Source organism: Centroberyx gerrardi, chromosome 10 (genome assembly GCF_048128805.1).
Source record: "Centroberyx gerrardi isolate f3 chromosome 10, fCenGer3.hap1.cur.20231027, whole genome shotgun sequence".
Classification (NCBI taxonomy): Eukaryota; Metazoa; Chordata; class Actinopteri; order Beryciformes; family Berycidae; genus Centroberyx; species Centroberyx gerrardi.
In genome coordinates this window covers 16,313,773-16,341,136 of record NC_136006.1, presented here as the reverse complement: position 1 = coordinate 16,341,136, position 27,364 = coordinate 16,313,773, and the positions used below count along the sequence as shown (strand labels likewise).

Below are 27,364 nucleotides of genomic sequence, written 5' to 3'. Positions count from 1 at the left end.
GTCAACTGCACCGCATGGTTCACATGAGGAGGGCCGACTCACGCTGTGCTCACTATATATGGAGTGAATTTTAGTAATGCACTTAAGTGAAGCAGAGGAGTGGGTCTACGTATGGTTTCGTGTGACCATGTTTAAAATTAGACAGCGGGAGGGGGAGAGTAGGGCCCAGGACTCGTGATTGCAGGGAGGTATGGCTCAGTATCGTGGGGTGGGGGTTTGGGGGGTGTTGAGGACATGTCCCTATATTTACACCGTGCCAAAGATTCCATGAAAGTCTTTGAGAGATTTTTGCTTCAGACAAAAACAAAACTGACATTTCGGTAAAGGGTGGTTGCAAGTGTGTCCTGCATCAAGGGTTGAAAACAGCTAAATGTTCCCATGTCAGGGCCTGCGTACGCTCTCATCATGTCCTACATCCAGCACAACTGATGACTTTATGTTAAAGTGGTAATCCGCAAATTCTCTTTGTTTTTTTTTTGTTTTTTTTTTTAAGTTTGAGTTTCTGTAGGTGGCGCTCTTTTCTTTATCTGCATCTGTCATGGTGGCTATCTCTGCTCATGCTAACTACCCAGTTCTTATATTTATTCCAAATATAAACGTAACACGCATCACTTCTTGTGTGCCACAGGATTTTTACCGGGAAAGAACTATCAGACACCTGGAGCAGCAAATGTAAAAGCTTTCATGAACTGGCTACAGGTTGAATCACTATTGTGTTATATCAATCAGCAATAGAGAGTAGAGAAATGAAAAATAATTTCTATGAGAAGGTTGCGGATTATTACTTTAAGCTATGAGAGCTACTCTTTGAAAATGACTCATAAAAGATTTCCATCTATGGAAGCCATACTTCATCTAATGCAGTTAAAATTTATTTTAAATTAATTAGTTTCCCAAGAGAGAGTACCGCTATGATACAGATTCAACAATATTAAAAGGCAAAAATAAATAAAATCTGCCAATTCACACAATACCCTTTCAGTAAATTCTATGAGTCCAAGATATTTTACAAAAATACCTCTTTTTTTCTACAACAAATGATGATATCGTAAATATGGCTTACGCCAGTGAAAGCTGCTCTCTAAACATGCACAGTACATACAGTAGGTAATCAAAAGGTCTAATTCATAGACTAATCTAAACCAAACGGCTTTCAGAAATCAAATGGCTTTTGCTAAAAAGCGTTAAAATGTGTGACGTGGATGGGTGACTTTTTAAGGCAAGGACATACTCAGAAGTCAAAACGGCTTGGGATAGATCTACGTAAGATTGGTAAGATTGTTGCCCTGACAACCCAGCTTCTGCAAGCACAATGAAGGTGATCCTAGAGGAGGCTTCCATGGATGGATGACCGTGTGGCGACGCCACAGAACCGCAACAGGCCGCCGGGCATCAGGTCATCTCTCAGTTCTGCTTATATCCATGCACACTGACGTTTTGTCCTTAACATGTTTATTTTAACACCTTATTGTGCATAGGTAACAGCTTTCTTGTCTGCGATGACGATATGATGCACGTAGCGATCCATGTGCTACCATAGGCTTAATGTAGATTCCATATTGATGAAGCCGGGGTTTTTGCGAAGCTCCCAGTAAGTGTTGTTGGAGACCCACCTCTCCCTCTGATTGGCATCAACCACTTTCCTGGGAGACGAGAGACAGAAAAGCGACAGTCAGTTACTATAACCAATGAAGCTGCAAGCATTGGGAGAACATTTCCTTGTATTTTACAAAGAAGAAATGGAGGTACGGTAGATCTTATCTAGTGTGGTGAACATCCCTAGCCCCTGTGCTCACTTGAAGAAGCGGGCCTGGTGTTTGACATTGTTCTCCTCGTTCCACTTCCTCCTGGTCCTCTGCAGGTCCTCAATGCGCTGCTTCTCAGAGGATGCCAGCTCCACGTTCCCCTCCTCCAGGTGCCTGTACGACCAAGACAACACTCATCAGTAAATACATAGCAATTAACCAGCAATGACAGTCAAACAAAGATCAGCAGAGCAGCAACAGACTGAATTACAGATCTACAATTTTCATCCAATTCATTAAGCAGAATCTTTCAATCCGCACTCATCAGACAAAAACAATATCACCAGCAGATTAAAAAGGTAGTGACTCACACACCCTGAGGAAGGCAGTTTGCCGACACATAGTCACTTAAACCAAATACAATTATACAGTGTTTTTGCCATAGCCCTTTCAATAAGGGCCTTTTTCATTTGTGCATACCCATGTGAGTGCCTGGTCCTGAATTACAACATCACATTTCACTCCTTTGTGGCCATAACTATCCCTCCTTCAAAGCAGATTAACTTATTGACTTGTATTGCAGTCTAGTTTGTGGGAAATCACTACCACTTTCTCTCAGTCAATGGCAGCAACAAACTGTGTTACCCAATATCATGATGGCATTACAGTCCACACCTTTCTACTGGCTGTACAGAGTGGAGAGGTGATGCTGTACCTTTGATCGGGTCTGAATCGGGCATCTGTATGTGGCAGCGCGTCTTTCAACTCGGGGCAAAGCTCATTGAGTTCAATAGCGAACCTGGTGAAGCCATAGTACAGCTCATAGTCTGTGGGCATGGAGCCTGACAAGGAAAGAACACAGGAAGAACATGAGCATCAATCTTGAGCGTACAAAATCAATTTATCAATGTGTTGCTCTCTATACCATCCACTGAAATGTGTCAGGGAGCAAAATCTATTGTCATACAATATCTGTCTTCAGGAATCCTCAATTTTGCATTTAGACTGTATCTGGTGATTGTTTTATTAGTTGCTGAATGCCATGCACTATACCATTATTCACTATGCTGTAAACTAACAAACTGAACATCATGAATCAATACCCATCACTCCCAAAGCCCCTTTCTAGCTTGAAAACTTCCAGTGGATGTTAAGTGGCCAATAACACCAGTAATGAGCACTGGGGAAGTCTTATGTGAAGCCAGTGAAGCGCAGAAGTAGCTGTGGATAAAAAGTCCAGCTCCAACATGACCTGGTATCTGTGAGTGTGAGTGTGGATGAGGAGCCGATGCCTACCTGGCCTCCAGACACATTTGGCAGAAGGCGGGACGCCACAGTAAAGGCCCTCGTGCCATTTGCCAAAAAGCCTATGGATTACTTTCCCTTCTTGATCCATCACAAATCCTTGAACCTCATTCACATTAGAACTCCAGTAGTTTCCCTAAAAGACAAATACTGTGCAGTTAGCTAATGTGCAGTGTCATCAATAATAAGTTCCCTTTATTATTAAGGGATCATGTTACAGAGGCAATCATATTGAAGAAGCAAATTCCATGGTATAAATGATGGTAGCAAGACACGGCTATGTATTCACATCTAAACACACAGTATTGTTGCATCTATCACTGATTAGCGCTGATTGCCGATTACTGATTGGATGTTTTACCTTGACGAAGGTCAGTTTGCAGAGGCAGGCGCTGCTCTTGGTGTTTCTGATGGTGATCTCCCCGTAGTGTTCGATCCACCGTCTCCCGCTAAGGATGTTGTGTACACAGGTGGTGACTTTGTTCCATTCGTAGTGATCGCCAAACCTAAAAGACACAATGACAGTTAATCAGCTTGAGGTGCTGCTGTTATGGAGTAAGCACAGTTGATAACGGGTATTAACAGGCTTTTCCCGTGAACCACAGAGGTCTCATAAACAAAGCAGCAGGTGATGAAAGTACAAGAGCAATCTTATTCTGTCAACTGCGATGCCTTCCTCCATTTAATCTAGTTGCTTATTCAGCAGCTCCACAGTTTCAATACATCCCGCCTGAATCATTTTGAGAGGTAAAAATAGAGCAGCTGCTTATTCCTCCCCAACCTTGTCAAGGACATTTTTCACAGGCTGGAACTCCTTATAGGTTCACGTGGCCCAGCAGACAGCACATTAGCACCACATGGAAGGGTTACGCATTTGCATTTACAATGACAGAGCAGGTAGTGTCTTTCTCAAGAACATTATGACAGGATGCATGACGATTGTGGGCAGGGGGACTGCCCAGTATAGATAACACAATATTGAAGTTTAATGAGGCAAATCATGCTCTAAAGTTATATACACGGATAAAAATCACATTTTATTATTACTAGCTCAGTGTAAGTAATGTAATGTTCGAGTTTAACCAGGTAGATGGTTAAGACCACACTTTAAAATCATATATAATACAAAATATTATGAAAAAAACCCATTGAATTGAATTGAAAGTTTGTTCAAATTTTATTAATCTACATTTTATTCAAGCACTGCCTTCTAAATGGGTCAAGGAAGCTTTTCTGGAGCTATCTTGGTACCGCCTGGTAACAGCTTGAGGGTGATATTAACAGTGTGGTAGGTAGGACATCAGCAGAAAACAAAATATAGCTGAAACCTACCTGGGAAGCATAACATTGACTGTCCCGATTGGTAGGATCTCCATTGATTTTCCCCAGAATTTGTTTTTCCATCTCACTTCTGAAAAACAATACACCAACAATATTGTCAGTAATGAAAAGCAATGTATGGAACATTCAAATATTTTGTATCTGTCCTCAGCAAATGGTTAAGAATAAGAATTTTCCATCTATGAAATATCAGCTGGATGTTAAGTAGGCTACTTGAGATGTGTTGGATCAACTGCCAAGCCGGTTTTCCCATGTCGAACTCCCCTTACTAATTAGGCAGGTAACTTACCTTGCCAGAAGGTGAAGTTCTTAGACTCACAGTGGCAAGCTGAGATGGGTGGGTGGTGGCTCACCTTAGAGAGAGAAGATCAAATAACCGCAGTCTGACATCTGTTGTTACAGACAACCCATCATCGATCCCTGAACTCTCTCTATACTGTTCTTTCATAATACATGCTGCAGTTAATCTCTCCTACAGGCATGCACATGCAAATGTGCAATGAGAAAAAACTGGAACTGGAGCTGAGTGTTTTTCGAACATGACAGTATGAAGCTACACATGGGCATACTGTTGTCAGTATCTTACTGTTTCTTTAATAGTTTTCACTTCTTAATAGTGCTTGTGTTCTTAAAAGCAACCTACGTTTCTATTGTATTTGGACATTTTAATTTCACAGTTTTGCCTACTTTTTTAAGTACAGTATTTAAAGTATGCAATCTGAATTAGTAGAAGTAGAAATATGTGAGCTCATTGGTTGTATGTATGTTGTATATAGTCACTTAAACCAAATACAATTATATAGTATACAGTATATCTTCATAAATAAGACAAATATTGTGATATTTTCTTTTGTAATAATATCTGTACAATATCATCCAGCCCTACAACTAAGCTGTCATACTGTCAAAAACCGGAAAAATATTGTGATATTACATTTTGGCTTTATCGCCTAGCCCCACAACTGAGCTGTAGAGAAGGTCAAGACCTTCAGAGAGCAGCAGGGGAACGACTATGGAGACAGGGTCACCATCGCACAGAGAGATAAAGCATGTGACTTCCATCAGTTGCTATTATCTCTGACAGATACCAAGAAATTGGCTACGGCTCGCACCAGACAGGCACACTGCAAATCCAACAGCTGTTTAAAAGGCTTGCTGCACGCGAGGGAACAACCTGCGGACAAACTTACCTGCTCTGCGAAAAAACAAAGGCCCTTGTCTTCCCGGATACATTCATAAGTCTCTCCAAGTAATGGGTTGAATGGCTTGCTTCCTGCTCTGTAGTAAGTAGATGAGTAGCCTGAGACTGCAAAAGCAGCGACGATGACCTGCGAGAGAGTCAAACAACACAGTCAACAACACCAAGACGGGATTAACGGGCTTATAATAATAGGCTTTGTAATGAATAAGCCAAACATTAGTATGCGTTGGGTGCTGTCCCGAGGACAGGAGACTGATAAAGATAGGAGGATCCAAGGTCGACAGCTGCATCGGAGCGTGATACCGCCTCGCAGCCTTGCCTCTGTGTTAGAGACTGTTTACGTCGGCTCGTCACTGGCAATGTCACCTCGCAGACGCACAAAATATAACAGGCAGGGCAGACACGGAAATACAGCGTGGATTTGTGATGTGACTCTAAGATCCGACCTGTGTGTGCCTGGCTGTTTGTCACTGGGCTGAAGGACCCATTCTAAAAAAACCATCTGCTGTACAGAAGGAAACCTTTAATTGCCCAATGAGCAGCAGTAGAGAGAGTCTCCGAGGAAATCTATTGGCATATAGTAGTATTAGAGCACACATCAGTTAATTAGAGCACACCTTGGGGTTACCAAGTACAAGGGAGCCAACACATAAGACCTCTTTAGAGTCACAATGAAATGAAGAATTTTCCCCTTGTTAGCTAATTTTCCATGCTGTAATATACACCTATTTAACAATAAATGTCCCCCAAAATATCATAATTTCTATTTTCTTGTATTTTTGTATCCCAGTACTTCATTATTGTGCACTTTGGTATAGGAGTCTGAAAATTGGTAAAAATTTTTGTGGCGAACAATCTGATTTCAGTGCATTTTTAATGGTTAAAGGTTAAATAAAACCTTCACAAATTTTTGAACAATCCCGCCCTTCCGATCAAATAAATCTGCGTTTCTCTCCCTAACTGATATCCCATTGGTTTACACTTTTGAATGATCCCTCCCTGTGTCATGTCCCGCCCCAATATCCTGTTTCATTGTGATTTTAACAATGACCACGAAGCTGCGTGTGCCAGCAGAGAGCGTAACGCCTTAACAGTGACAACTACATGAAATAAGTGTTTATGACTTGATGGGTCTTTACCATGCGTTCGAAGGGATCCTCAGTCTCGGCAGCCTTGTCCAGCAGCTCGCTGTACTCCAGCTCCTCACACATGTGCTGCAGGGTGTTGAGGGGCTCGTTGAGCTCCACGGGCATGGACACCTTGGACAGGTCCTTGCCGATGTTGTTTCTCAGGATGTTCCACAGGTTGATGTTGCTGGTGTCAGGAGAGGGCGCCGGCAGGCAGATGCGCCGCCCGTTACGGAAGGCACTGCCAGCGAAGTCTCCGTTGGCCACTGGGATGGGAAGAGAAGACCGGCCCATTAACTATCCATGCGTGGTACAACAGTATCAGTAGTAGCCGCTGGGCTTCTTAGCAATATGCTCTTACTTTAGCTTCAAGGGCGCCTTCACATTTCCCATTTCCACTTCCATACTTTTTGCAGACCTTAATTCCTTCACTGGATGACTGCCAACTAGGCCGTATCACTCTATAGCTGAAGATTATTCTTCTCAACAGCTAATAGCATAATATGTCAAATGACAGTGGGGCTGCAACTACCTAAGATGTGTGGTCATATTTGTATCAGGACAGGACATTTTTTTCCTTACTTTTTTATGCAATTCCTAAATGTTTCAATCACCCGGAAATAATCAATCGTTTCCCATACTTTCCCAGACTTGCCACACCTATATAGGAACGCTGAGCATCTTAAACACAATGAGATACTATACGGTATATCTCTATGTGATATGGGAAAAGGATGGAGGAGGCAGACACCGTCCCTCCTGCACCTTACACAGATATCTCTCATAACGCCTGAGAGCCGCTCTTGGCACAGAGCAGCCCTGCAAAGTCAACTGCCTCTACCTCACTGATAAATTAACTGCCGAGTACAGTGTGGGTCTGTGTGCGTGTGTGTGTGTGTGTGTGTGTGTGTGCATGTTATAGAGGAAGCAGGGTTGATCCTCTGCGTGGGATTCCCTCCTACATCATTCTAATAGAAGGCTACGGATGCTGGATGTGGGCTAGTGGGGCTGGAGGAGGGGACTTACTTTGTCTGGAGACGTTATCGGTCACACTGGCGTTGTCCTCTGAAATGTTATCGCTCACATCGCTGACATATGACTCATCGTCTGAGGCCTGTGAGGGGAACAGGGAGAGAGCGGAGTGATTCAGTGCAGTAGAGTACTACACACACTCTGATAGAACGGCAGTCAATAGCGGAACGCCTCGGCCATTCACTCTCTCTCACACACATACACACACACATATACTGCAGTTTGCCAGTGGCTAGCAAACTGCAGCAGTTGCTGGCTATCTGTCCCACTGCAGTAATCATAAGATGAGACACTGCAGCATTTTCATGCACTTTATTTAGCAAACACAATGAGGCCATTGACGCTGCCAAGGAGGAGCATATTGTAGCTGCTTGCTGTAATAGCTTCTATTAGAGTCGCCTGCTGTTTGCTGGTAAAGGTTTGGCCAACAGTATCATACTGGTCTGAATGGGCCTGGCGCTCGAGCTGGAGGACAGGGGGCTGATGAATTTCCTTGGTGAGTAATCCTTCAGCACGGCTCTATGCGTGCCTGCGGAGCAACAATGCTTCATGGCTCCTCAGAGGCAATATTTATTTGGATCTGGGTATTCATAGGAGTGAAAAGGGGAATATCTGCGGCTCTGGGAGAGACAGCAATCATTGTTTTGAGTGATGGACCAAACTGCATTCATAAAGGAAGGGCTTATCATTGAAAACCTGAAGCTAGAAGTCATGAGGGAGAGTCGGAAGAGAAATGCTATTCTTTTAGGACCCCACTGAACCCAGCTGAGGGATTAGGCCCGGGGGTAGATTAAACAGGGGCCCTCCAGTGTGGCTGGCTTTGTTTGAGTTTCCGTTGTGTGCTATCTCTGCCTCTCACGCCGCGCTCATTAATCGCTGACTAACTCCAGCTACGCACACGGCCATCAGCGATGCTTTATCTGAGTTCCCAGCAGCAGGACAAGTTTAACCCCCTCCCCGATCCACTTCCTCTGCAATCTGCTCCCCATGGTCCTACTGCCATCCTCTCTCAGCACCTCAGCAGCCACTGTCCACTGTCGTACCTCGTTCTTTTTCTTTCTTTTTTCTGGCGTACCTCATTCTCCGACGAGCTGGCAGACAGAAGCACTTCCTGGGCATCAAAGAACTCAGAGACAGACTCCGACATGGAGAGCCGGCTCTCATTAGAGGCCTGTTGAGTAAGAGGTATTCCCATCTGTTCCCCAGCCTGCAGAAAAGTACATGCAAAAACATCAGACTTTCACTGCGCCTTCCTGTGATGAGAGGTTTAAAATCCAAAAAGGGATCTGAACACACACAAACACCGTAACAACACACGGGGAGTTCATTTTGCACCATGTGTATCCTTGCCAGAGGGCAAGCGCCCGTCCTTTTCTGATTAGTCATTTTTCCATTAACCTTGATGTCAGGGTCAGCATACACTAATGCTCTTTTAAGCTCACCTGCCAAGGCAGACTGGAAAGACCATCACTCTATAAAAGCGTGGATAAATAATACAGTTGACAAATGCAGGAAGCAACTACCTGGCCGGTTTTGAAAGCCTGTTATGTCAATAGAGATGAGTAGGAAATCGGCATTGTCAGTGAGTGAGTCCTCCGTGACCTGAGCACAGTGACCTACCTCATCAGGCGTGGAGATAATGTTCACACTGACCACCTGTTCAGTCAGGACGGACTCAGAGTGGATGCGGTTGAGTCGGGTTCGAAGTTCTGCGTTTTGGGACAGGGCCTGAATAATGAATGATGCCATTAATTTTCCAAATTCAACATGAATATGTTAAATCATTAGGGATGGGACTCCGACACGCGATATGGAGTTCACGATTCGATACAACCGCGATACGATGTGATAAATAAAAGTTCAATGACAACAAAGTATGACTGTGCAGAATTATGTTTATTTCTGAGCCACAAATCTTTCTAGCAATGGCATTGGTTTGCTAGAATGTGAACAACAATTTTAAAATGTTGTTAAAAAGTGTAAATAATATAATTTGGACGGAAAGCTTGTGAAGTTGTGATAGGCGAGCCGTCTCATTTGTGATTACTACAGCAGAATAAAATGTAGCTAATATTGCGGTTCATTTTTCTGCCCCACAATACATTTTTGTATTGTGATATATTGAATTTCAATATATCGTCCCATCCCTATAAATCATACGTTCATATCCGTGCATAGGTGTTTCCACCATGGTCTCCTGCACTAATGTATGTGCTCCATTGTGTGTACATATTTGAAATAAAACGGTGACAAAAAAAAGAGAAAGTTAACAAAAAAAAATCCCTCACAGAAATCCACCACAGGGATTAAACATGTGTTGACATCAGCGGTCCCCTCTGTAGCTATTACCACCGCGACTTTCTACTATCTACTTGCGAGAGCTTAGCCTTAAAAACCTGACCTCCAGCCTTCATCAGCATTGTCACAAAAACTTCCAATTAGGAACAAAACGGAGATAAAGCAGCTGACACATTTCACCAAAATGATGTCAACTGTTAGCAGAGGCACAGTCCAATTAAATCATCGGGGTAGAGAGACAGCCCTAAGGAGCAGAGTTAATGAACTGTACGGCACGTTTCTCTCTCTCTCTCCAATTAATGTGGCAAAAGATGATTGGAGTTTCACAACTCACTTGCCTCTGTCCTCATCTCCACACATTTCATTTTTTAACTGTGATTACAGTGACTGCCAGGAGTCAGCCGTGCCTGGTGTGTGTTTTTTCTGATGTCTCATCATCACAAGCATATCTTACAGTATGACAAACACGAAATGGGTATAATTCAACAAAAGTAAAGAAACCAACGCTCTCATCAAATAATGACAAACTTTTCTCCTTATCGCTCCAGCTAATGTTACGTTCCATCCACCATTATACCAAGCATTTAGAGTATTAAGTAGCCAAATGTCTGACAGTTCAGATGAACTATCACTTACCTATAGCAGGAGCTGGGAAAGAGACGTTATGGGAAATGTTTGAAGACAGTTCATTACCTGTGACAGAGACTTCCTGAGGGTGTTGATCTGGGCTGACTGGCCGGACTGCTCCTGGTCAGACAGGATCTGTTTGATCTTTTCTTTCTCTATGGCCACGGTGTTGAAGGCTGACTTCAGCAGAGAGTGGACTGCACAAAGACAGGACACGAGAAGAATAGTATCCTTCCCACTGTGCAATTCATTTAAGGATCACATTTGAAACGAAAAACTTGAGGACATACTGTATCTCTCGTGTTGAAATACATTTCTGAAACGATGAAACACAGTTCATTTGAATTGGCTGCGACCAGCTGGCGAACCAGGAACACGCAGCATGTACCGTGAATGAATATGTTAACGCGCCTGCACTCAATTTCAGCTCGGTCTAATAAGCCCCAGGCTGTAATCATGCATGCTGCCTGCCTACCTTTCTGGGCGATGGTGCAGAAGTCCTCCTGCAGTTTAATGTAGTCACTAGCACACTCTATGCTGTCTGTCAGCCGGGAGACGGGGGTGTGGAAGTCGGCCAGTTCGGCGCACAGGTTGGGGTTGGAGGAGTGGTGGCGGACAGGAGACATGCTGGCAGACAGAGGGACCTGGGCAAGGCAGGAGACAAGAGAGAGCCGCTGTCCATCACCGGGAAGACACAGTGCTGCTGGAGGTGTGTGGCTGACAGGCAGAACCGACTGTGAAGACCAGGAGCCTGTGGACTATTGCTGTGGCTCCAAAAAGCTTGACTAGCTCTGCATGTACATTACTACAGTGCCATTCACCCTGTTGAAGGATTCGACATGTCACACCGTCATATAATGCTGAGCAGTAATGGTCCTTCAAGCTAAATTCTCATTCCCTTTCCTGAAAATATCCAATTCTACTCACTTTGAGGAGGACAACTACCAAATATAATAATATCCTCCCCCTTATCTATCTGCACCTGATGAGTCACTCATCTATTGCTGGTATTCTCCCCGAGGTAGTGAGGAGGAATTGGATCCTGCGATAGTTAATCTACCCCAAAACCTCACAGTGATAAGAACTGAGCGTCATGAAGGAAAAGGCTTTTAAACTTTCCCTCTAGCATGGAGGGCAGTTTAAAAAGCAACAGTCTATGAATTCACAGCACAACTAGCCTTTTCCTGAAGCACCGATTAACATGTTAAGCAGAGTATGGGGAAATTAGTGAAGGTGGAAAATTATTCGGGCCAAGTCACAGCACACCAGTATCAAGTGCCAGTTGCAGTGGAGACTAACAAAAGAACTGAAACAGCAAAGAAAATACAAAAGGAAAAAATCCTTTTGTCTTCACTGTGTATACTGCAAATGTTCAGCTAACCCTTAAGAAAAAGGGAAAAAGAAGCAGTGGGACTTTGGCAAGACATACAGGGATCAAACCTGAGAGTTACAGGATGGTCTCTCTGACTAATAGGCCATACTGCGACATGTTTACTTTGAAAGGTCACGGTGCTCTTAGATAGCTGCTCTGTACAATAAGGCTTTTAGCCACAAGGACACTGCATCCTGAAAATGTCTGAGAGCTACTGTGTACTACTGCTGTGTACTAAGTCTGTGTGTGTGTCTTTATGTGACAGTTACAGAGTGAAAATCGGAAAAGAGAGGTACCTGAAGTTGGAATTTTGCGTCTTTGCCGACACTTTTTGTTCTCCATCTTCTGTTCAAGCGCTTTTCTTTCTTTGACAATTCTACACAATTGGTCTATGTGGCACACGTGGATCAAAATATGCAAAATGTGGTTAATAGGACAAACACTGTCACAAATAAAGCAGAAGTTAGGACACAGCTTGATTGCAGTGAAATGGAAGAGGACAACATTCCCACAAATGAGCTGCAAACACAATTTAAAGCCCATTGCAATGTATGTGGTTAAAGAAAAAAAAGCAATTCAGGCCAAACGATAATATGAAAAATGCAATTTGCAATTTGATAGATACTGATCAGTTAGAGAGAAGCAGGCAGGTTTTCCTATAAGCAAGGTTGAATGCCGCCATTCTAGAGAGGTAATGAAGGTGACCGCTGAGACTTTAACTTATTGGGCCTCTCTCCATCATCACATGGGTAATACAGGCTTGAGGAATCCTGCCCCCTCCCAACACACACACACACCCCCAACACACACACACACACACACACCACCCACAATACACTACACAAACAGGCCAGAAACATCCTGAAAGTGACACTAACTCAACTAAACTGCACCTAGACACCACTTTCATGAGATTGAACTCTGCCTTGCCCCTGCTCTCTGTATCTGTATCTGTGTGTGTGTGTGTGCATGCATTCTTGCGTGTGTGTGTACATGCGGGTGTTTACGTGCGTGTGTGTTTTACCTGCATGTCAGTGAAGTTGGGTGCTGACTGCGTCCTCTGCAGAATCTCCAGACTCTGCAGTAACCTGCTCAGCTCAATCAGGTTGGACTGGCAGCGTGCGAGCTCTGAAAACACACACACACACACACACACACACACACAGAGTGTTATGTGTCAGGTAATGGTCATCAGTCCACCATTTAGAGATGAGAGAGTTACTGTAAGGCTGCGGACATGATTTACTTCACTACCTTACCTTTACAAATCATATCCTGTGGAATTATCATGACAGCCAAGTGCAGCTTATTGTTAGTTTACTTGGTTAAGAGCCTTCTAAAATTAGATTTGTGTCCAGTATATGGAGGCAGATCGCACTCATGCCATTCATATTAGCCTATTGGATGAGGCCCTTGTTTGGTAATGGTTGAGGGTGGGGCACTTACCCTCTGCACACTTGTCCATCTCCTCTGACTCCTGGAGCCATGCAGCCACCTTGCTCTGGCCATTACTGTAGGAGGCAGGCAGGCTGCTGCTGCTGCTGCTACTGGGGGCCACCGGCTGCCACGGCAAGCTGCAGGGCTTGGGCTGCTGAGGGGCGACACGATGACAGACAGAGAGACAGAAGAAAGGTTTACTGTCGCGTGCTACACACCTCGGTTTTGTTTAGCGTAGGTTTTAGCGGTAATGTCTGGCTCAGAAGCAGTTTCATCGATTTTGATCGCACTGTTATCACTTATTCAGTTGGTATTGACGTCGGGAAAGGAAAGGCTGATCCTGGAAATTGCATTTTGGATAAAAAGACATCAGTGACGCTTCAGACACACCTTTTAAATGGATACCTAATATCACAGAGCTCATCACTGCAAGGTTGTTGGTTCAAAGCCCATGCCTGCTGGGAAAATCTGGGCGAGGAAAGTGAAACCTGAACAACTACCACCAATGTGCCCTTGAGTACGGCACCTGACCCAACTGCTGCAGTGGAGCTGTGCAGCGGCCAACAGTAGAAGACTGGTTGGTCTGGGCGGCTCTCAGGTGTCAATGTGTGTAACTGTATGAATGTGAGGCAGGGTGCTGCTGGAAAAGAACTCAGTTAACTTTCCCTGGATAAATTAAGGTAAATAAAAACAAGAGGCACTTGAGCTGCCTAATGTCCTGCCATAAACACCATGATACAGTATATTTCGGCCCCATCACAGCACTGAGACTGCACTCATAAAGGTACTAAATGACATTCGCCTGAACAATGACTCAGGCAAAGTCTCTGTTCTAATACTGTTGGATCTTAGTGCTGCCTTTGACACTGTGGACCACACAATTCTATTATAAAGATTAGAAAACTGGGTGGGACTCTCTGGAACTGTCCTTAAGTGGTTTAAGTCATATCTCCATGACAGAAAGTACTTTGTCTCCATTGGTTCCACAGGGGTCCATTTTGGGACCTCTCTTGTTCAATCTCTATATGCTCCCTTTAGGTCAAATCCTACAAAATAATAAAGTAGCCTACCATAATTATGCAGATGACACGCAAATCTACATATCACTTACACCAGGTGACTATGGACCTGTTGAATCTCTGTGTCACTGCATCGAACAAATCAATGCCTGGATGAAATTTTCTCCAACTAAACAGAGATAAGACCGAGATAATTGTCTTTGGAGCACAGAAAGAAAGACAGAATGTCGGCTCTCACCTTGACTCCCTGTCTCTCATAACTAAGGGTCAAGCCAGAAATCTTGGCGTTATGCTGGACTCAGATTTAAATTTCAATAGCCACATCAAATCGGTAACTTCGTCAGCTTACTACCATCTAAAAAATATTGCAAGAGTCACAGGAATAATGTCCAAACAAGACCTAGTAGATTGGATTACTGCAATGGTCTGTTCACAGGGCTTTCAAAAAAAGCTCTTCGGCAACTCCTACGGCTACTTATTCAGAACGCCACTGCCAGGGTCCTGACGAAAACTAGGAAATATGACCACATTACACCAGTTCTAAAATCCTTACACTGGCTACCAGTCACTCAGAGAATTGATTTCAAAATCTTGCTGCTTGTCTACAAATCAGTCTGTGGCTCTGGGCCCAAATACATCTCTGACATGCTCTGACATCCATATGAACCTTCTAGGACCCTTAGGACATCTGGGGCTGGCCTACTGGCTGTCCCAAGACCTAGAACAAAACACGGTGAAGCAGCGTTTTGTTATCATGCAACACAGACCTGGAATAACCTCCCAGATGATATTAGACAAGCCCCGACTCTGACCACTTTTAAGTCAAAGCTAAAAACTTTCCTATTTTACACTGCCTATTCTACCCTGTAATGGCTAAAAACGTATCTTTTCAGCTTAGCTTTTAAATAGCCTTCATTTTAACTGTTTCTGTTCAGGATCCCAAAAGAGCTGACACGGGCAAGTACGAATTTTCATTCGTCTTGTCCGGGTAATGCCTACTTGTGCATGAGTGAACACTATATGTGGGGGGGACAGAGCTTTACCCTGTATGATTCTCATCCATCTGTGGATGGTGAGGTTTTTGACCAAGAGGAGAATCAGGAAGGACAGGGGATAAGAAAATTCAAGAAAAACATATGGGTTCACTCACAATGTGCATCTAAAAGTGGGAGTATTTGTTGTGTTCTTTTATCTTTCTATTTCACTTGATTTGAACTGCACTAGTTTACTTTTTAAGTCTTTTATCTTTTGTATCTCTTGTCTGTACTTTTGCACTTTTTAATTGTAAATCTTTTACCTTTACTGTATTTTTATTACTCTGTAAAGCACTTTGAATTGCCCCAGTGTATGAAATGTGCTATACAAATAAAGCTGCCTTGCCTTGCCTTGCCTATTAAACATAACCAGTTATGCTAATGAGGTAATTCATTAAGCTAATTAAGGCATTCATCAGCAAAGTCAACATACTTGTTTTCACATAACACATGGGTGGTATTGATATGAACTCTGTATCTTAAAGCATTAAGGCATTATAGTAGTTTCAATAAAATCATGTTTCCTTCAATAATATGCAAATTTATGCAGCAATCAGTAATCAGATCATCTACTCTATAGGGGTAACCTGTGGTGTAAGTATGAAGTTTCTATCATGTATTGTCCTTGTTCTTGAGTTGAGAGACACAGACAGACCATGATGACATACAGTACTGTAATGTTCCGTATAGCATGTACCATGGTGGTAGGACATGAAAATTTGTTTACATAATATCATAGGTTGGATAAAACCATGACAATGAATGTGTCTGAATATCATGTGCACAGACAGCCGTGCCTCAGTTGTCTATAGTCTGTGCTGCACACAATACTGGGAAACCTTGATTTTCTTCTCTGAAAGCAAAGTCTTTGATGTAGCGGTAATTCTCGCTCTAAGATTGGAGCTCTTTATTTATCCTGTTCTTATGGGAGAGCTCATCAGGCCAGAGCCCAGCTGCTCTGAATCCAGATACTTCTGATCACCTCTAATGGCCTGAGTCAGGCGGAGAGCCACCTTCCCAGGAGACCGCACACTGGCTGCCTCCTCACATTTACCAGACACTTTCACGAGGGCCAGGGGTTCACACCAAGCTGGAAACGGTCTAGACAAACATGCCTGTCTGTTATCCTAACGATCTGGATACTATTACCTGTCCAATCTGCATTACTGCATTAGACAGATATCTATTTACACTTTCACAGCCATTAGTCTGGTAATTAGGCACGTAATACGGAGGCCAATTCAGAGTCATATTGAAAACGACAATGTGGAACAAGTGTACGGATCACCTCTAGAAAAACGGTCGCTGGAGACTTCCTCACAAAGCATGCACCGCCTTAGATGTGGTCTGTAAAGTACTTGCCATTCTTTAACCTTTTTTTATTGAAAGCGCTCCAGCTTTCTGAGTAATCTGGTTGTCTGGAAATGCAACTGTTACATTAAAGTGCACAGTAAGGAAAATAATAAACGCCGCAAAGTGATAGGTGTAAAGCTGACAGGCCTGGGTAATCAAGGTAGCAAGCACACGAGCAGAGAAAATCCTCTCTGACCATATAAAGTCTGCCTGTCATCACTTGTTCTATGAGCAATATTTCCTCTCTTCTGGATGCAACTTTGGTGCCCCAGCTTCCAATAAAAACTGGTCTAGGCAATCCTTCATTCCCTATGCCACATCCCTCTTGAATAAGTAATTGCACTCTGCTCAGAGCAGAGGCTACTTTTAAGCCTCGTGCATAGTAGTATTTTGAAATATACTTTAAACTACTACTGTGCAGCAGGCCCACATCACCTTCAAATGTGCAGTTGTAGTGGGTTGTGACCTCTAAACAATATGTAAAATATGTATGTACAATGTGTAAAATATCTAACACACTGCAAGCCAAGGGACCTTTAGTCAAAAGCGAGCTGAAAGAGTTCTCCTTAATTCCCCATCAATTTGAGATGACATGGCTATCTAACCTGAGAAAACAATTAATAGCACCGTGGTAGGAAGGGTGGGGGTAGGGGTGGGGGGCAGCACCTTGGCTTCATGTCCCACAGTGGGGGCTGGCTGGGGGGACTCCATTGCAGCCGGGGGAGGAAACGTTCGCATGGTGGCCTCCCGGGGAGATCGAACTATCTCGTTCTGCCGGTAAAGGCGGTGATGACGCAACTTGGACACCCAGGCATCAAAGATGTCTTGGGATTTGACCTATGGAGAGGAGCAGAGAGAGAGAGAGAGAGAGAAAGAGAGAAAGAGAGAGAGAGAGAGAGAGAGAGAGAGAGAGAGAGGAGCGAGAGAGAGAGAGAGAGTGAGAGAGAGAGAGAGAGGAGTCTGAGTGCTGTGCCTGAGATGGGAGGAGTCGTCCCCTGTCCCTCTGTTTATCTGTACTGACGTGATAATATTGACCTTCCCTCCCTGCTCACCTTCAGGTGGTAGATATGCTCCTCGGTGTCCAGGTCAATGCGGCGGGCCCTCTTCTTGATGGACATGACCGAGAGGCCGACATCGATGCTGCCGTGCAGTTTGCCTTTCTGGATCTGAGGCGAGTGATACAAGGAAAACAATGTGAGGGTACCTTCGAATTTTGAGTCATATAATCCCACTCACAAGTCAAATTCAAACTGACACTAGTAGTATTAAGGAACACTCAACAAAGTTAAACTGGTTCAGAAAGCTTAACACTACATGGTGACAGCAAGTACTGAGTATTGCATTTGTTAGTGAGCAGAAGAACACATACAAATATTTTCTCGGGTTAACTGTGTGAAAAACAGCATTTTGTCAGTCAATTTTTAGATTTCCTGCAAACTGACAGGGTGCGCTGCAACAGAAAGAACAACGTGACCCTCGTTGCGGATGTTTCTGCTGACTCATTGCCATGCCTTGCTGATGCCACACCAGGCTGCCCTCTGTCTCTGCCCGTGGGTCCTAGTCAGGGTTACTTACATCAATAGGGGACTTGGAGTACTTCAGGATACCATTGTCCAGAACAAAAAAACGCTGTGGAAAAGATACAAACAAAAATAACGTGTCGGTGAATAACAGGCAGTAAGGTGGGGGCAGAGGTTGCATGTAGATCACATTATCTGAGCAATGGTGTATTTGAATCTGTTTATATTCTACAGTTGTCTACAGTTTATTCTCTCTCAACAGTAATTTGCTATATGACACTGACTCTCTGTGGTGCTGTGTGTTCAAATGTGTTTAAGAGGCCAAGTGTGGGGGAAGGAAGGTGAAAAAAGACAGAAAAGGAGAACTTCCATTAAGCAATAGCACTTCTCTAGACAGTGGACGGTTTAACATTGCAAGGGTGGCTGTATTCAAAAGTGTTTTTCCACGAGTGATATTGATTCCAGCGAGCAAAAGTGTGTGTGTCTCGTTTTGCCACTGGATCCTACCTTGTGCCAGCCTTTCAGGGGCCATTTCCGCTTCTTCAACATGAAGCCCTCATGTTTATCTGGCCTCTGGACGTTGCTCTGACCGATTTTCAGCCCCTCGATGATTTCCCAGCTGTCTGCCTCCTAGGGTGAAATAAAAATACAGAGCTGTGTCAGAACTAATCCACTCACTCCTCCAGAACTAGAGGAATAAGGAGAAGCATTTGCTTTATTAGAAAAGAGAGGCTCCCATCATGCCCACAGTCTGATAGGCGGAGGAAAACAACAGAAATTCACTTCACACTTCTTTATTCTTTGACCGTACTATACATTTTAAAGAAATACTGCCCCATTCAAATTCCTCTTGCACCCTCAGCATTTCCACTCCATTAGCTTTCTCCTGACTCTGCTCTTCCTGCTTCTGGTGGGTCTGCAAATCAAAGGGAGGCCTCTGGAGTGGAGGGGCGGCAGGGTCAGGTGGGGACAGGTGTGACATCACCATCGTCCCACTGGGGGACTCTGGGAATCATGGCAACACAGCTTGGATGGAAATTAAATGTCTAGTATCAAGATAATAGTCATTACCACCCTGCTGTACTGGCAGACCTAACAGTGTGGTCAGGTGTGTGTGTGTCTGTGTGTGTGTGTGTGTGTGTGTACATGCATGTTTCTTAAAGCATGTGTGGCTGAAGTCAAAGACTTAAGACTTAAAGGAAAAATCCTCTTACACTGTTATATATCATCAATCGGTGATGTTCAATATGTTCAAGGAGTTATTTTGTGATGAAGTGTTGTAATTTACTCTTTTTAGTGTACCCACTTTCCCTCAACCTGCCTCTTCTAGTTTTCTCCTGCATTTCCCAGAATGCCTTTTGACAAGCCCCAGAGATTGGGCGTGAACTTGTTGTATTCAGCTGTGGGTTATAGGAGCAGGGGAAGAGAGCAATAATGATAACGATAGCGGAATGAAAGGTTTTTCCAGTCGAGGGTTAGGGTTAGGGTTGTTTTACATGTTTATTTGTCTGCATATATTTTATATATGCTCTTCATTCTTATGTTAATTCTGCTTTTATTCCATTTTTAACTGTGAGCAAGAATATAATACACTCAGCTCAACTCAAAATGCAACATGTCTTATGTCTGCATTGCATTACGGTCTATTGTCAGTGGAGAAATTGGTATCTCTTCCTCTTCAACGATGGATTTCTCCCTGTATGATTGTTGAACTTCGGTGTATCGATGGTGAGTCTAGAAAGAAAACCCTTGCTCTTTGATTCCGACGGACTGAGACCAAAACCAAAGTTTTTTCTGCTATCAAACTCTGCTGTAGCTACACTGGAAATATCTTGATGTGGCGTCTTGTTGTCTAACTTTGGCCAGTTATCCACAGGAATGAGAAAAATACACAATAAAATAGACCCAGAAATGCAAGGTACATCACCAATAGCGGCAACGGTGGTAAAGTGGGGTGGATTTTTCCTTCAATCCCCGAATCGGTAGTGGCAGATCTGCAGAGCCAATAAGGCATTACTGTGGACAACTTCCCTGGCAAAACAAACAACAGGCCGAGGCTCTACGCTGCAGAGTGTGATGCTGCTCCCGTCAAGACAGCTCTTTGAGTGTGTGTGTGCAGCGGAGGACACCTGACCTTGGTTTGCAGGACACTTAACAAATGGCGACAACAGCTTGTTTAATCTAATGACCAAGCAAGCAGATCCGTCTGGTAATGAGGTCATTCTCCCTCACCCACCGCAACCCCTCCTTTCAGCAGCCTGGCGCAAGTGGGGAAGTGGAGAGTCTCAACTTCATCAGAAAATCTAACTCACCCTCTAAAGCAATCATATCGTAAAAGCTAGCGATCTCCATACTTGGCCTCATTATACTGAGAGGGATAAGGTCACTCTCAGCTGAACAAGTCAACTGTATAATGTTGCCATAATGCCAGTGACTCGATCAATACATCAATACTACTTTATTCATAACACAACAGTCTTACACATGGCAAACCCCGTCCCTAACAGGCAATAATAAGCAGCGGCTTATGAGGAACCCTCCAGACAAGCTTCCAGTGTATTATAAGAGGCATAACAGCGAGAGAGTCAGCTGTCTAAAATTGAAAAATCAATACTGCACTAAATAAAGGATGGCCCGTGCTGCAATACTGACAATCCAGTGCACTTACCTGAGCATCTTTTTAAGATCCTAACCATCCAAAGACATAAATCAACAAATTCTTTACAAGTAACAGTCAACACATCCTCTGGTTCCACTTCGATATCTAAATACCCAACTCAGATCAAGTAGAAATTACTGTCTCAGGGTTTGTTTTTGTTATCTGACCCTGGCACCAGAACTGAATTAGGCAAAAGCGTCTTCCTGTGCTCTGTTCACTCTTCATTGATCTCACTGCAGAGTAATCTAAAGCTGAAAGAGCTGGTCTCTCTGGGTGGGTTTGCACTGTTAATGAAGGATCTTGTGGCAGACTTAATACGGAGCTGTCTGCTTTGTTAAGTCTAGATTTAAATAGGTTTGTTGCATGAGCCCGCTACTTTGATATTGGATGACTGCCTATTGGAGCAGCTGTATAGGAAATTTTCCTTCACGTGCCCTATGTCATTTTTATTGTATTTTGCCTTTGTACATTGTTATGTTATATGCTGTCTCAATGTTTGTTTTATGCTTTTATGTGTTTTGTGTTTCTTTCCCAGGTCTCCCATGAAAATGAGATTCTTGATCTCAGTGGAACTACATGGTTAAATAAAGGTTAAACAAAAAATAAAATAAAAATAAAAGTGCTCAATAATAGAAGTGGAGTATACTCCCAATCAAAAGGTCAACTAAGTCAATCATACAATCTACCTGTGTCAATTTTTGTATAGGCCTTATGGGATCCACCACCTGCAGTGACACTCAATACTGTAGGACAGTAGACCTTTTAATGCTGCAATGAATCAAAGTATTGCAGGTAAGGTCTCCCTGAGCAGGAGAAAGGACAAACACTCCTTAGGGACACCTTAGGGTAAATCAGCACTATAAATATCAATGCAGCAGCCCAGTTCTGATGGCATGTTTCTCTTACACATCTGTTTTTCCCATAGAGACTGCTGTGAATGAATGCTGGAGTAACAGCCTCTGCTACAGGGAGGAAGGCGCCAAGGCCTGCAGGGTCCGGGTGGTTGGATCGCAATCATAGAAAAACTACTTATGATGCTATAAATCTTTATAAATAGCTTTATAATCTTTATTAAGGTGTGCTGTATAGACCCACCATAACCACGTTAGAATCAAAAGGTTCTCTATTTCCATTGATTTCTATTTTAGTTTTTAGTTTTTAGTTTATTCCCGCTGCAATAAAACATAGCGGTGATGTGATAAAAACACAGCAATAAAACACAATGGTAATGAAAAAGACACAAATTACTTTTTTAATTTGTGCAGATCTAAGGGGCTCATAAAAACATGGGGGAAAAAATAAACAAAGGCCAGATCAAAATGTTCACTCTGAACAACATTCAGTTACAGTTTAGATCACCAGTATAGACTGAAGTTGAAACTGTTCTGAAAGCAAGATCACTTCATGTGATATTTTTAGTCTGTGGGTGTTCAGAACTACAAACGAAACAACGACTAATCACTTTCAGAGCCAGTGATGGTTCCTCAATGGTTCTCCAAACAGGAACCAAGAACAACTATCATCGGTTTCACCAAAACAACCATTTCTGTTATTATATATATAAGAATCACCTGCTTTATACCAACCATGGAGTGGACTGAGTCGGGAGGCTAACTGAGACTGGATGTTTGGGGGGAGGGGGGGCAGGTAAAGGAACTAGAGAGGTGGGGGATGGTCGGGATGATTCAGCTGATTTGTCAATAAGGGTTAATCTATGGATTCTTTAAGTTGATGATGTTCTGAATAACCTCTCAATCTGTTAAACTGTCAAGCTGTCATTAGTTTAGAATTGTTTCTCACCTGCTACAGCCCCAAATTGTATGGCAACCATAGATGAGCTTACTTCACTTTTAGTTAAGAAATCCCAAGTCTGTTTATGTGCGTATATGTTATGCTAAACGCTCTTTCACAACTAGCCTTAAGACTAGGTAGTTGTGTGTTTTCTCCATATTACCAAACAGAAACGGCCATATCCTTTGCAACATATGTGGGGCCCTGTTGTCCTTGTAGTGTATCAGGACATACAATGACACTGTGTAAGCTGTCAGCATGTCTTTTGCCCCTGAGACAAATCCCTAAATTCAAGCACCCCCAGACATAAAACAGTCCTTAATTGAAGAGCCATAACATGCACCCACCAAGTCTGCCACGATCAACACTGAACGCTGACTATTTCAACGGGTATTAACCATAGAGATACTGTAATGAGGCTGGATTTCACTGCAGTGTCTGGCTGGCTCAGGAGGGTGGGCTGCCATGCTGATGAGGAGTTAACACCCTGAGAGATTTAGGCATAAACACTGTCTCACGCACAGTGTAAACAGGACTGACTCAGTTACAGACCTATAGCCGACGTGTCCGACCCTCTGGCCTGCAACAGAGATCTTGCTAACTGAGGGAGGGGAGGGGAACACTGGCTGTGTTCACTGATAGGTCAGCAGATGGCAAATGGCAGGTTTACGTTTACTGAAAACACAGACGACCTGTCTGTGTTTTCAAAACTAGAATTCATTCAAGTAGGTTTTGGATGTACCAAGAATTTTACATGTACACACAAAAAGGTATAGAAATAAAAGAAAGTACTTCAACAGGAAGAGCCTCACAATAATTCCATAATAATCATAATAATTAGTCTGTATTTTTAAGATAAAATCAACAGTAAAACATAAAAAGCAATAAGGCAAGCATAGAAAGAGACGCTGAGGACAACTGATTGAACCATTACATAAAAGCAAGTCTACCAAAGTGAATTTTAAGAAGTGATTAAAAAGATGACACTCATTTAGCCCGCCTAAACTCCCTGAGCAGGTCGTTACAAAGTCTAGACAGCCTGATGGAAAAGGCCCGATCCCCTCGTTTTCTTTCTAGGCTTTGGACCAATAAGGAGCAACCCCTGTAGAAAACTGTAGTGCCACGCATGTCAAACCATTACATTAGACACTGCGATAACCTGGGCAGGGAATAAAGGAGCTTTACTGGACCAACTGAGAGAGGAGGCAGATTTATTCTATAGTCACAGCCAGTCAGTGCCAGCGCTTCATCATTCTTTCATCTCCCATCAGTGCGTTCGGTCATTACCATGAAAACAGCCGCTATCTGATCCTGTAGCGGTGGATAATCGCGTCATTGATTTCCCTACTGTCATAAATCCGGCCAGCTGCTATCAAAGGAACCTTTCCTTGATAAACACGGCGTGTGTTTCACATCTATTCCTCCTACTATCTCTAGGCCAAAAACATTACTATCTTATCTGGCTGAGAAATGACAAACAGCTAGAGCACAAATGGCTGGTTGCTGCGACATTCTGAATAAATGCATCATGTCTTGATCATCATCATCAGACCATATCATGATGTGAATCTGTGAGTGTGTGTGTGTGTGTGTGTCTGTCTGCTTACTGCAGGTGGTGCCTCTAATTGCACTTATGAGGGTCTCCAGAGCGTACAGTGGACGTCAGCAGAGGAGAAAGCGACACGTATTGATCTGAAAGTGGGGGCTGGGTCTCATTAAGGCTTTCCCCGCAAAACGCTCTCCTCTCACTTTTCCTCCAACGCTGAGGCCCAGCCAAGCTCACTAAGGCCTTTTCTCTGCGTCTGCTGTGCTTCCTCAGGAGTCCCTGGGGACGATGTATATTTTTCTAGAGCAGAGCCCACAGACGTATCGCCGAAACTCCCAGCACAGGACACACTGATGATGCAGCAATGACGCAGCATAATGCGATCAAGCAAGTACACAACGAAATGTGCGTGCATCCACTTTGCAAAATGTCAAAAGAACTCGGAGACACTTGTCTCTGCTGGAGACGTCCGCACAATTAAATTAGCACTGTTTTGACAGTCACTTGTTGAAAAATATTCTGTTTGGTTAGCTTTCCATTGTGGTCACAAAAACAGACTTTGTGATTTCATCGGAAGGAAAAATGGGAAATGAGATTTTAATGGGTCAGCTGTTAGCATTAACAGAATGACACCCAGTTTTTAAAATGTGTTTAGAAATATACAGGTGATGTATGGACTTTCTTTGGGCATAGGCTACATTGTTATGATGACTGTGACATAAAACTGAGAATACAGCTGAACTGAATAAGACAGGATTTGTAAATCCCCAACTACATTTTTGAATGATACACCTGCCTCCGTACTTGATATATCAGGTATCTGGTGCTTCGCTGCACCATTTAGCAAACGTAGTTCGATCATAACGCAGAACAGCTGCAACACTCAGGAACTAATACCCAATTACATTCTTAATGTGTCGCTGACTGTCTCAATTCACTGCTGACTATATTGCATGTACAAAACAAAGTGAATCTATTGGACAACGACCTCATTTGTTGCTATCTTATGAGCTACCTCTCCGGCTAGTAACTGACTTCATTAAGCACATTAAAAGAGATGAATAGGAAAGGAAGCATCAATAGATAGCCTATTGCTTTCAGATTACGCTGGCTTTGAGATCAGGGAGCGTCTGGGAAATGAAATTCTGAGCCCCTCAACCCTTAAAGGCCTCGTTATCTGAAGCAAGTAGGCGACACAATAAAGGAACGATGAAGAGGGGGGCGGGAAGGGTTAACCGTCTGCCTCATCGAGCAGCAGGCCTACTACTAAGTGCTTCACACAGGCCCCATTTCCCAAACCAAGTCCCTTTGCTCTTCAGAGAGCCATCTCCCATGGATACAGGCCAGGCTCCCACACAGCATACCAGAGCGTGCCACATGTTTAGTGGAGCACCGAACCTCCGCCTGTCCCTCATGAAATATTCATCACCCAGTACCAATGGAAAAGCTGTGATGTCAGAGATTCCAGTGTGGTGTCCTGTTTCTGTATGGCGACGGTGACACAGCAGCCAGTTGAAGTGGGGAGAGTTGGGTGAGGGGGTGGGGGGTGTCTTCAAATGGCCGACTGCAGGGGTTAAGATTTAAACCCTCGCCCTGTAAGCTGCACTGAAATAAGAGCGTATCTAATTCATTGTCCACTATGCCTCTGCACGGCTTTCATTACTGGATCAGGGAATACAACCGCACACACAAAAACATGCTAAGGGTTTTCAGAGAAAATGGCTCAGAATGGTACCTGACTCTGACAGCTGTATTTGGAGTAATACTTCTGGGGTTGTTCCATTTGTTTAAAACAAAAAAAAAATGTTTTTTAAATGTAATTTAAATGTTGAGGATGGATGATGGCAGCAAATTTGCTGAGCGACTAGGTCATCACATCACAATAGTTTTAAGTGATTTTTGTGTTTCACACTTTAAGCACAACTGCTGACTGACTATTTAGTGATTTATTATTTCCTGGCAGGCCCTGTTCCCTTCTGTCTGTCTGTCTGTTTTTGTGATGCAGAAACTGTCTCAGAAGGGCAGAGCTCTGACAGCAGACTGCAGCAACCCAATATACTATTCACCGTTCCCTGATATTACCTCTGCTGTTACATTCATTCAAAGCACTGCTATCCCTTGAAACTAATCCGGGACGGACCTGCCTGTGGCCGGGGCGCTTACCTGCCGACTGTCGCGCTGGGACGAGGATGAGGAGGAGGCGCTCTTGTGAGTTGGCGTGGAGGTCTTGTTGACCGGCGTGGAGCTCCTCTCCTCGGAGCTCATGGTGCGGCCGTGGGGGCCTCGCTGGTAGTGTTGGTGGTGGTGGTGAGACATGGTGGATGTTCCGGGCTCCCGTTGGCTCCGCGGTCCTCCCTCAGCAGCACTGCGCCCCGCAGGTCCGGAGCATCCTCTGAGGCAGCTCAGCAGCAGACTTCCTCGCGCTCACTCGCTGCTCATCTGAAACACAATGGCCAGGAAGTTACACTCTCTCATCAACCTCGCCTTCCTCATTCCATCACGGTGCTGCTGTGTATCAACACCAGACGCTAAGCCACACTATCAACGATCAAACAGCGCTCGGTCTGGTTTATCCCTTTGAGAGATGAGTGTTTAGGCCTCTCCCAGGCATTCAAAGCTATCCTCACGCATCTCAATGTGTTACACTAACCCGCAGAAGCTCAATCAAGAGGCCGTAAGCTATTCTTTGAAGCAAAGGTTTTTAATTCTCATTACAGTGTGCATTACTGAAAAAGCCTTTCATTATGTTTGCCATGAGATCGGTGACACTAGGGATTAACCAACACACTCCATTCAGCAGAGGTATGCACTTTACAGAACGCTTGTTGTCTCCACATCTCAAACCCAAACTGAACCTATATTGACTCATTGAGGCATGCTGACATTAGCCAAATCCAGCCAAATGGCCCGCTCTGACAAACAGAAGTAAGTGGACGACACACTGGATGGCTAATGAA

General features: G+C 43.7%; 1 protein-coding gene across 7 annotated transcripts; it reads right to left on the bottom strand.

Annotated features, from left to right (window-relative positions):
• Positions 1-263: 263 nt before the first annotated feature.
• Positions 264-26,687, bottom strand: osbpl6 (oxysterol binding protein-like 6). 7 transcript variants are annotated; one of them, XM_078286053.1, is made up of 22 exons: positions 26,571-26,687; positions 18,919-19,041; positions 18,467-18,520; positions 17,944-18,057; positions 17,558-17,728; positions 13,495-13,639; positions 13,073-13,176; positions 12,312-12,437; positions 11,152-11,320; positions 10,743-10,873; positions 9,372-9,479; positions 8,827-8,958; positions 7,746-7,833; positions 6,732-6,985; positions 5,582-5,719; positions 4,681-4,744; positions 4,383-4,461; positions 3,412-3,556; positions 3,042-3,186; positions 2,461-2,587; positions 1,797-1,919; positions 264-1,643 (listed from the first exon to the last, which is right to left on the bottom strand). In XM_078286053.1, the coding sequence occupies exons 1-22, from the start codon at positions 26,670-26,672 to the stop codon at positions 1,532-1,534; spliced, it is 2,754 nt and encodes a 917-aa protein (XP_078142179.1). In that variant the 5' UTR covers positions 26,673-26,687; the 3' UTR covers positions 264-1,531. The 7 variants fall into 7 exon arrangements, with proteins under 7 accessions (XP_078142179.1, XP_078142181.1, XP_078142180.1 ...); XM_078286055.1 differs by having other exon boundaries at positions 12,345-12,437; XM_078286054.1 differs by having other exon boundaries at positions 13,495-13,636.
• Between the last annotated feature and the right edge of the window lie 677 nt (positions 26,688-27,364).

Coding starts and splice junctions, on each gene's coding strand:
- osbpl6 (XM_078286053.1), bottom strand. CDS start 26,672: ATGAGCTCCGAGGAGAGGAGCTCCACGCCGGTCAACAAGACCTCCACG. Junction 17,729..17,943: donor AGCATATCTACCACCTGAAG/GTGAGCAGGGAG, acceptor TCCTCTCCATAG/GTCAAATCCCAAGACATCTT. Junction 4,462..4,680: donor GAACTTCACCTTCTGGCAAG/GTAAGTTACCTG, acceptor ATTGTTTTTCAG/AAGTGAGATGGAAAAACAAA.